Source organism: Lissotriton helveticus, chromosome 12 (assembly GCF_964261635.1).
Source record: "Lissotriton helveticus chromosome 12, aLisHel1.1, whole genome shotgun sequence".
NCBI classification, from domain to species: domain Eukaryota; kingdom Metazoa; phylum Chordata; class Amphibia; order Caudata; family Salamandridae; genus Lissotriton; species Lissotriton helveticus.
In genome coordinates this window covers 783,395,939-783,407,129 of record NC_136073.1, presented here as the reverse complement: position 1 = coordinate 783,407,129, position 11,191 = coordinate 783,395,939, and the positions used below count along the sequence as shown (strand labels likewise).

General features: G+C 45.0%; 1 protein-coding gene across 3 annotated transcripts in view; it reads right to left on the bottom strand.

Moving 5' to 3' along the window:
- Positions 1-6,679: 6,679 nt before the first annotated feature.
- Positions 6,680-11,191, bottom strand: part of S100A1 (S100 calcium binding protein A1) — a 40,332-nt gene continuing 35,820 nt past the window's right edge. For all 3 annotated transcript variants that reach the window (XM_078671458.1, XM_078671459.1, XM_078671457.1), the window contains exon 3: positions 6,680-7,257. In XM_078671458.1, coding sequence (XP_078527584.1) covers positions 7,105-7,257 — 153 coding nt within the window. In that variant the 3' untranslated portion in view covers positions 6,680-7,104. The remainder of the gene's footprint in view (positions 7,258-11,191) is intronic.

Sequence of the window (11,191 nt, the reverse complement as noted above, 5' to 3'; positions counted from 1 at the left end):
TTATGGCCCACATCTGTAAATAATTGCCTGGAGAAGAAATACCGTTGAATAGGCGCTTCTGAAAAGCCAGAAAAAGGGCAGGTGAATGTTAAATTGGATTGCTAGCTAGAGAAAGGCAACGAGAAACCCAGATGTTAGCTAAAGTATTGAAGATCCGCTGGACGCTGATATTCAGGTGAGCTACCATAGTGGGAGGGGGAGAAGACGAATGAGAAAAACATTAAAGAAGAGGGCGTGGTGGGAAGTAGAAAGTGATAACGGGTATTATAGCTGAGGCAGGAGGAATGGGAAAAACATTAAAGTAGTAAAGATGGGAGAGAACATTAACACAGCGGAAAGCAGTACAGCAGGATAAGGAGAGAGACCCCCCCACCAAAAAAAAATCGAAACATACTGAGACATTAAAAGAGGAAGGAATGGAATCGAGACAAGTTACAGCAGAAACATACGGGCATCAGAAGCAAAAAAAAAGACGCTGCGAGGCAAAGAGAGAAAGGGACGCGGGCTCATGTTTGTTTGAGGAAATCAGAGTTTAAAAACGAAAGGCACTAATCTCTTGCTCTTTAAGTTCTAGACATGGTCGTTTTTTATGTTTAAATCAAAAGAACTTTTGGCATGCTTGAGATACTGTAAAGAAACATACGGGCATCAGAAGCAAAAAAAAGACGCTGCGAGGCAAAGAGAAAGGGACGCGGGACAGATAGAGAAAAGAAGAAACGGGTAAAACAAGACGGAGGGCATTGCTGTGGGGAGGGGGGAGGAGAAATGCGACACGGCGGGCAGGGGAGGGGGCGGAGCGGGGAGAGCGGCATGAGGGTGTGAAAGCAGCAGGGGCCTGGAGTGCGGCTAAGGGAACTGAAGAAACGCGACACGGCAGGCAGGGGAGGGGGCGGAGCGGGGGTGTGGGAGGAGTGCGGCTGAGGGAAAATACATGCAAGCAGGCGGCTGGGGGCATGTGCACGCGCTTTTAAGCTCAATGCACATGCGCATTAAGCTTGAATTTCACGGGCACTGCAAGGAATCGCCACGATTCCTTGCAAGTTGGTTAAAGACTGTTTAAGCCCCAATAGTCTCGCAAGCTCGATGCGCATGCGCATCGACAGGCGAGACCTAAAAACGCCTGTCTCTTCCCCCGCCCGACCCCCTTTAAGAGGCAAGCTCACAGTATGAGTTGTCTGTGAATTCACAATTCCTCCTTCGTGTGCAATGGATGTGATTAAAGGAACTTTGCGAGGCCCGGCCTGAGACATTAACATTAGAGGCCAGGCCTGAGACATTAGTATTAGAGGTCCGGTCTGAGACATTAACATTACAGGCCGGCCCTGTGACATTACCATTACAGGCCCGGACTGTGACATTAACATTACAGGCCCGGCCTGAGAGATTAATGATAGAGGCCCGGCCTGAGACATGCTGTGGATGCACTGGGATTCGAACATAGACTGAGGAAAGGGCGCCCCCTGCTGGAGGAAACAGCAGCCATTTTTAAATATTAAACTCTGCAGTGTACACATCCTTCATGTCCTGCTGGAGATGTCAATCAATATAAATCCAGGATTCTGTCTTGGATCGAGGCATCTGTGGCACCGCCCTTGCCGGTAGAACAGTTTGTGTACAATCTGTGCAATGACTGAGCGTGCCAGCCCCGCCCTTTCGGGTTATAAAGAAATAATACTTGTGTCAGTTTCTTTCCGTGTTCACACTTCTGTGTTCAGATGAGTCTTCGGGCCCAATTTCAACCTGTGATCACACAATGGTGTCCCTCGAAGCCCCTCTTAGCGCCAAGAAGCTGCTCCAGTAACAGCTCTGCATGCGTCACAGGAGGCGCTTTAGGAATCATGATGTCAGACCTATGTCCTCTCGGCATCAAATCTAGATATAATCAAAAGCAGCGCAATTGCTTTCCTTCCAAACTCTGACGCCTTGATTCACACGCACGCAGGCCAGCAGGGCTGGGGTTACTGCCCGAGCGCACGCCCCTCGTACATTAGTGTGAGGCGCAGAAGGGTCGGTGGTCCTGAAGTAGTCCCTAACTCAGACCCCTGTGAGCCTGCACAACCAGGACTAACTGTGTGATATTTGACTCTGAGGAAGCAGCAGGAAAACATCATTGAAGAATCGATCGTGGCAAACCGTAGTCCGTCACATAGCGCTTACGTAACCGGAGGGCGGCATGTTAGTAGGCGTGACCTTAAGCTGCGCACGCGCACTGCTTCACAATGTTCTCGTCTGTCCTTTGTCCCGGCCGCTATCTTGCGCAGGGTGATCGGCCTCTGATTGGGTTCTGGAGTCCGGTTGTGGAGCCAGAGCGGGAAGGAAACCGGGAGCGGTGAGAGCGAGCGTGGGGGCGGGGGGCTTGTATGGCGGTGGTCTCTGTATGTGTGTGTGTGTGCGTGCGTGCGTGTGTGTAGGTGCGCTCCTGTGTGTGTTCGGCGGGTGGGGGGAGGGCTGGGGGGTGTCGGTGAGTCGGGGAAGTAGGGGGGGTGCGCGCGTGTGTGTGTGTGTGATTGTGGGGGTGGGGTTGCCTGTCTGGGTGCCTGCGTGTCTGTGTAAGTGCGTGTGCGCGCGCGTGTGTGTGTCTGTGTGCAGCTGACTTGTTGCTGCTGCAGGGTACATAACTGCCAGGGTTTCAGATTGCTTATGTGTGCCATTTTCATAAATTCACTGTAAATATGAGTGACTTTCAATGACTATGAGTGACACTTTCTTCTGAACAAAATCAAGCAATGAAGTTAGGGAAACCGATAAATATCAGAAATTACCCCAATTTGAGCAATTCAAAACTCTAAGAATATCTAGAAACTGCAGCAAAGTACCAGAAATGGAAGGTCTCTAGCCTAGTGCCTTTGTAACCTGATTCACGTACTTTGTAGCAGGCATAATAATCCTCTGCCCTATTTTATTATATATCACTGAGCTTGAAGTCTGTTGAACAGTCTGGTGAAGTTAGTTACAACGAAGCATGGCTGCGTTGTTAGCATATATGATGTGTGGTTGCTAGTATCAAAATGAAAATGTCCTTTGTTATAAAGATTCAGACACTTTACATGCAATGGGTCTGTACGGTTGGTAACCCCAACAGCACCCAAAAAAAGAATTGCCTCCTAATGTGGGATGCTGTGATTGGCTGAATGAGTGCGGTGCCAGTGGAACACACACAGACCGAGGATTTGGCAAAGCGTGATGTTTACCTCTTATTGCCTGGTGTGGGGTTTCCCCAGGGCTCAAGATGGGGCAAGCAGAGGATGATCAGCCCTTTGACCCGATGACATCACGACTGGGGCGGGGAAACATTGAGGTTTAAGGTCGAGCACACACACAGCGACTTCCCTCCTTGACAATCAAGAAACCGAAACTGGAGAGGGGCTGTGATCATATTATGTTGGAACAATTTCAGAATTTGTAGCTGCGGGGAATAGGGTGGGTAGAGGCGGGGTGGGGGGGGGGGGGTGACCTGGGATTACTACACCTTGGAGGGAGCTATTTTCCTCTGGACACTGGTTTCCAGATGTGGGTTGCGCCTGGCAAGCCAAATGGATTTTCTTCATCCATTGAGGTCACAATGTGTTCCCCTTATGCTGGTTGGTTAATAATCAGGCTGGCAGACAGCGTAGGCCATTTCTTCATCGCAGCCTGCCTTTAGGATTGCCAGTAAATTAACGCATTCCCTGGTCTTAATAAACCCGCTACACAATTTTCTCTAACAACAAATGTTTTCTGCCTCTGATTTTGTTCTGTTCTTGAGTAACAGTTATATTTACTGCTGCACTGGTACTAAATGAAACTCGGCTGGTTGTGTGGCTATTACGGCTGTACGAGCTCATGTGGTGACGTAGGTACGTTCAGCCAATAAGATGCCACCATCTTTTTTGCTCTCTGCCGAAGACCTTTTTCGCAGCCAAAAAGGTCAATTTCGCGGTCATCGCGCCCTTCAGCTGATTTCGCGATTATTTTGCAAATCGCGAAAAGCTAGAGGGTCTGTCTAATGCAGGAAGAGCAGTCTGTAGTCTTCAAGGGAATAAGAAGCTTGTGTAGTGGGCGAGGTTGTAACTTAAGGCTAGAGCAGCCGACCTTTGATCGGAGATGACAGTCTGACATTCGTTTATTCATAAGGAATATGTCCTGTGTAATGTAACTGGCGCCCATGTGAAGCGCTCTGCGTTCGCGCTATACAAGCCTGAAACACGAGCTCCTTTGGAGTTACATTCTTGGTGAAGTATATCAGAGGCAGTGACAGGCTGTACTATTCAGACAAAATGGACCAATGGAAAGTGTCAGCAGGGGTCTGTTTAACCTTCCGCAAAAATGTCACAAGCTTCTGCCTATGGGTGTCTCCGCAGCAAAATGATATGGTAAAAGTAAACAATTGGGCTGCACTGGGGTCCAGAGGAGAGCACCTAGAGCGTGTCTATTTCTGTATGCAAACTGACACATTCAGGAAATGAAGGTACTCACAAAACCATGTAGCGCAATGAAAGCACGGGGCAATGTGCCCACAGACACCGTATCAAGTAAGTCATTAATTTTACAGCCTAGGCCCATACCACCCTGAATGCGCCCGATCTCGGTAGCTAAGCAGGGTTGGGCCTGGTTAGTACTTGGATAGGAGACCTCGAAGTACTGTAAGCTGAGTTTTTGGTTTTGATATTAAAGTGAGTCAATTCGCGGAGCTGGCATTCAGCGCTGATGGCAGAATGCAACGAGTTCCACTGCATCGAAGTTGTCACAACTGGGCATGTAAAGCCTGTGTTATGATCGCTTATAGCACATGTAATTGCATAGAAATGGACGTAGTTATTTTGAAGCACTAAGGAATTATCACATATTTCTAACATCATTCGTATGTTTGGTTCTACACTCACATTGGAGATAAAAGGTAGAGCATGGATGGGGGGTTTAATACTTAGATGTAGGTTCACGCATTACTTTTGGTACGAGGCAGAGGAGGGTGCATTGTGGGATCAGTAGTTCGAGAACAGTGAGAGTAACGTGGTGCAGCTGATGAGAGCAAGTCACGGGGTTAACAATGTTCGAAATGAGCCGGTGAGGATGTGATTAAAAACGAACGGATTGAGTGACAGCGTGAACAGATGATTTTTCGAGGCAATGGGGAAGATGGATGAGGAGGTTAGGTCGCCGGCTGCGGCTTCAGCAAGGTATTTCATCACAGTTTTGAAGTATCGGGCATGGGAAATCGGGGGCATGTTTGGAGTTACAGTGGGGTGATTGTTTATTCGCAAAAAGGGTGATCTTGAAATGAGAAGATTAGGAATGAGACACACGTTTTATTTATTTTGTTTGTTTCAGTCAGTTTAGGGAGAGAGGGCATGAGGGATTGGAGAGTTATGTTTACTGCTGCACTGGTACTAAATGAAACTCGGCTGGTTGTGTGGCTATTACGGCTGTGCGCGCTCATGTGGTGATGTAGGTACGTTCAGCCAATAAGATGTCACCATCTTTTTTGCTGCCTGCCGAAGACCTTTTTCGCGGCCAAAAAGGTCAATTTCGCGGTCATCGCGCCCTTCAGCTAATTTCGCAATTATTTTGCAAATCGCAAAATCGCAAAAAACTGGAGGGTCGGGACAGTGCAGAATCCTTATCCTTAAGACGCTGGAGCCAAATGAGGGGACGGCCTTCTCTGTCCTTAAGGGTCTTTGTAGAGAAAGTCCTGCACCTCATGGTCGGGATAAAGAAAATAAATGCACTTCTTGTGGGGGTCTTCAGAGTAAAGACGCAATTTCCCATAAGACGAGCAAGGTCTAAATAAAGACTTCTTACTTGAAGACATGCTGAGAAGACTGGAAACTTGAAGAAGTTGAGAAAACTGAGCAGAGCTCAGGGAGACTCCCTTCACACGACGTGCGGTAGAAAATCTGAGGGTCTGAGCTCTGAGGAGAAGGTTCTGGAAGGGTGCTGGCGCCTGATTGGCTGTGGTTTGGACTAACACAATGACAGGAATATGTTACAAGTGTTTTCTCTCTCATGTATTCCAATGTAGGAATTGTTTTTGAGTATTTATTATGTATTTTCTAGTATTATTTCATGTGTTATGTATTTACATACATATGTTGTTGGTATGTTATTGCTATTTTATTTACCGTAGGACTCCCACTTCGACGACGGGGAAGCATGTGAATCTTTGAAAGACACCCTAATAATGGAGAAACAATCATCCACCAGAACAATTTAGAGGAAACTACATTCAAAAGAGCACAGATACACCATCAAGTCGGCTATAATGTTGCATGAAACAGACTTTTCACCCTGACATTCGAATGCCAATGTAAAACACACTTTTTTTACACATTCCATACACATGCAAAGCAACACATATATTACACTTAGTGGATTATCACCTCATTATTCAATGTGAGACACCATAGATAAAAAACAACAAATATATGCCCTGCATTAGTGCTACCCGTACTCCATAAACTAGGTGTATTAGAGAAGGGTTCACTGCTGCTCCTCCTGGTTCATACATGTGCTCTTTTGAAGCATTCACTACTAATGCCCATGTAACTAACCTTAGATCATCTTGAGGGCTAGTGTTGACCTATAAGAGCATCTATAGGAACGTACGTGTCCCAGATCTCCAGAACTGACTGACGTGAAACACACCCGGTTCCCATGGCTATTAATATTTAGCTCAGAAGCTTAAAGTACTAGCACAAAGGACTCCATTATCAATTGTTTATTTGAAATACAAGTTTACAATCTGCACAACGATTATCACAGGTACACAGATGAGTACTGGGCACTTTGTATTTTGCCTTTGTTCTTATTCATTATTAATTCAGTGCAAGAAATTATGAGAGGACTCAAATGAGCCCTCATGGCCAGAGACTGAAAGGCCTGAAGGTAAATTCAGAGATTTATCAATGGGCTAGTGACAAAAAAAGGAGGGAAGTGGTTGGGAGGAGTCAGTCGCATGCAGGCCATAGCCTGACATGTACCTGACTCACACCCGGCCATCTTGTCCTTTCAAAAACAAATCTCCATATTTCCCACCAGGCCAGCCACCTGAGTCACTGGACCTCTGTGGGACTCGCTGGGCGTGAATGCAAGGCCACAGTGATCCTGGACAGCTCGTGTGTTGCTCGCTCAGTCATCCTCGTCTTCTTCGTTGAAGAAGTTGTTGCAGGCCACGGTCAGGGTTGCCACCATAATGACAAACTCCTGGAAGTCCACTTCGCCATCGCCATTCTCATCCAGCTCTTTGAGGACGGTCTCCACGGAGGACATGTCTTTCTGCGTCTGAAAGAGATGGCCAGAAAGAGTTAGAAAGAGGTTCCTCTGTAGGTTACACAGACTCACTTTGCCAATTTTCTAGGCCAGGGGTTCTTAACCTGTGGACCACGGACCCCTAGGTGTCGCGAGGTGTCGTCAGGGGGTCCGTAAAAATATAAAATGTTAAAATTAACGAATTACAATTAATAAAGTATAATCAAATAAAGATGCAAAATTGAAAACTTCCAGATTTGATTGTGAATTGAACAAAAAATATTACGGCATTTGTTTGATATATACATGTGTTTGCGTATTATTTTTCGGTTCAAATCATAGTAATTGCTGAGGCTGGTGGTCTCCACTTTCCAATTAAGAATATAAAAGTAGAGAAGACAAATTGAATTTTGAAAATTTGATAACCTTTTCAAAATTTGATTGTAAATTAAACTAAATGTTGCAATATTTGCCAATTGGTTTGGTGTACACATGTTGTATTTTTGTTTATTGTTTTGAGGTTAAAGTCATAGAAATTGCTTTGGTTGGGGTCCCAGGCTTCCATTAATAACTCAGTTGTGTTACCTGGATTCCAGTAATGATTCAGGGGGTTTCAACTGAAGCCATAAGTTTGCAAATCGCTGTTCTAAGCCTTTAGTCAGGCCCAGTAGAAAAAAACGACTATTTTACTATGTGTGGTCCATAACAAATGATTTGATAGCTCTGCCTTTTCTCAATTATCAACTAACAATTCTAGCTATTTTTGTCCTTTTCTGGAGTTGTATTCGTTCCTCGCACGACTTCCACTTTCGCACACGTTTAAATGGTTAACTGCAATTTACAAGTTCGTCTAATGTAGCTATGGGGCTCTTTTTCCGGTTTCCATTTTTTATTTCAATGTCTAACTACTCATTTTTTGCTTGCATGTGATGTGCCCTTTATAAACCCTGTCAAATAAACCTCAATTTAGCTCGTCTGCAAAGCCAGAGTTTCCACGCTCCCTCCTCGGCCCACGTGTGCCCTCTTGTAGTTTGAGTGACAGCTCTTTTTCCAGGGGTGGACAAGTCAATGCTTTTGGAGGAGACCCCTCTGAACATTTCTTGGAAACACACAGCAGCTTCGCCCGCATCGGGTGCAATATCAATGATGGCAGAGGAAAGACATTCTGAGATACTTTCCTCTATTACTGTTACTCTCTCACTCATCGCAAACCCTGTTCTACTACTATGATCCCCAAAATAACCCTTTCTAGACTCTTCCCTCCTCTACCCCTCCTTGCATCATCTCATACCTCTTTTACTATTCAGATCTCCCAAACAAGCCTTTCTAAACCCTTCCCTCTGACTCTTACCCCTCCACCTCCCCTTTACACATCCCAAACCCCCACCTACTGCCATAAACTAAAAAAAAACCTTTCTAGACCCTTTCCGCTTCTCTCCCTACACTATCCTTTTCAATTCAAATAACAGACTATGTCCACCGCTCAAATTAATTTCATATTTCGCTATACTAATTCCCCGCTAGTCCTGTTTGGGTTTTGGAGTAGCATGCTACCCACCGAAAAGCGCTTCAACACTTCATCAGGGGTACTAAGCACTAAATAAATGCAAACCCTTCCCTCTTCTATCCCTCCACTATCCTTTTTCAATTCAAATAACAAATTCACATGTCCATCACTCAAAGTAGCTTCAAATTCCCTTATACTTATTCCCCACTAATCCTGTTTGGGTTCCGGAGTGGCATGCTACCTGCCCAAAAGCGCTTCACCACCTCATCAGGGGTAGTAAGCGCTCTATAAATGCAAACCCTTCCCTCTTCTGTCTCTCCACTATCCTTTTCAATCTAAACAACAGACCAACATGTTGACTGCTCAAATTGATTTCAAATTTCCCAATACTAATTCACCACTAATCCTTTTTGGTTTCCAGAGTAGTGTGCAACTCACTGAAAAAGCAATTCAACTCCTCGTCAGGGGTAGTAGACTCTATACAAATGCAATTACAATTATTGGCGCCTGGACAGAGAAGGAGTACTGAGCATATGTCACAGGCTGCTCAAAGATTGGTTGCACCACAGTCCTTGCGGAATCTACCTAGAAGAAGGTGGGGGATATCATCAAGGGCCGGGGTTAACATTATTGCCGCTTTTGCGTCCGTTTTCTGGCGCAAAGCGGCCATAATGTTAAAGCCCTATCAAGATAGACACGCTAACGCGTGAATCCATGCCTTAGCGCCCATAATCTTATTGCCTCGCCTCGCATCGCTAATGAGATGCGAGGTAGGCGTTCCCGTGTGAACTACAGCGATATTAATTGCTAACAGGCATTCTCCCTACCATCAATCAAATCGTTAACCGGCCTAGCGACATTTAAACTAGCGCTAACCGGCTTTCTCGCAGGTTTCTTACGCCTGCTAATTTTCTGACTTGGCTATGTCTATAATGGGAGGTGGATTATTATGCTGAGTCCACATCTCCCTATCAGTAATGTTTTTGTGAAACTCTTTTTTTTATCGCAGGTAATCCTGCGATATTGCCCCTTATCGCCGATATTGCCTGGATTTCTATCGCCTCGGTGATGCGCGTTGCTGATAGTGCGCTCACCGGGCGATAGAATCCGGCGATAGGCGGCGTTAATTTTCTGCACGCTAAACACGGCCAGCAATAATTATCGCTGGCCGTTGATGATATGGCCCTAAAATGGGCCTACCGGACAACGTAACAGGGATACATTCTCTTGCCCTCTCTTTGCAGCACAGCTTCTTTCTGCTTATTCCATAGACTTATCTGAAAACATCGTATATATTTTAATACAACAGGATGGGTGCTCCCCTTCAAGGCAGGTGTACTTAGAACGGGCATAGAAATCCTTTTGAACTTTAATGCACATCACAGGAAAATGTGACTATTATTGTTGGGTTTGATTTGAATACAGCCTAGTTAAACACACATGGATGCTTCTAAAAAAATAAAAAGTATAAAGAAAGGGCAAGAAAACACTGCCAAAGTAAAGTATTAGCCGACAAGCCCTGGTAGTGAAAAGAAGAGTGCTTCTTTTTAGGCGAATGTCACTTATGGTCAGAAAAAATACTTTAACTCACTGTGAAAACCACAATGCAGTCAAGGGCTCATGTGGGCTGACCCACTTCTCGTTGCCATAGCTGTTGCGAGCGGAAGCAAAATGTGACAGGCAGCTCTGCAGACCAATAGCTGAAGAGGGTTCATCACCAGCCCTGGTATGTAATATATGTATGTCTTTTTTATTTATGATTTTTTGTATTACATGAGGCTAGTAAGCCTAACTTTGGACCAGACTTAAAATGTCGTATCGGATGGAGGCTCTTTAAATGTGGGTCTGTGTTCAGCTGGGAGAATAATAAAATATACACCAGCTTAAAGAAAAAATACTGTGCACAAATTGGGAAAGCAACAGAACCAGGGGCATGGTTATTGAGATCGAGCCGCTTTCATGAGGATTATGTTAAGTTAACGTTTGTCAGCAATAGTAAGGACCATGATAATTTGTTAAAAATAACCAGAATTAATCCAAAAGTAGATTCTTTGCATGGCTAGTGGTTACCCTGATAATTCAACATGGCCACCCTTGTTTCAAGCAAATGGATAAGGTATAGGTTTATCTACCAATGCTATAGTGGGGATTCTTTCTTTAGGTATACTCACTGGAAGCTAAGGCCCCGATGCATCAAGCTAAAATCCGTTCGCAAAGGGGCAGATTCTCAGAATCTGCCCCTTTGCGACCGGTATTTTTGCATTTGGGATGCATCATCCCAAATGCAAAAATCGCAAATTAAGAATTTGCTAAATTGCGATTACTTGCATTTAAGGAATCTCAAATTGAGATTCCCTAAATGCAATGCATCAGAGTTAAAAAATTAGCGATTTCGCTAATATGAGTAGCAAATTACCATGAAGTTCAACTTCATGGTAATTTGCAAAAACTTGGAAAAAT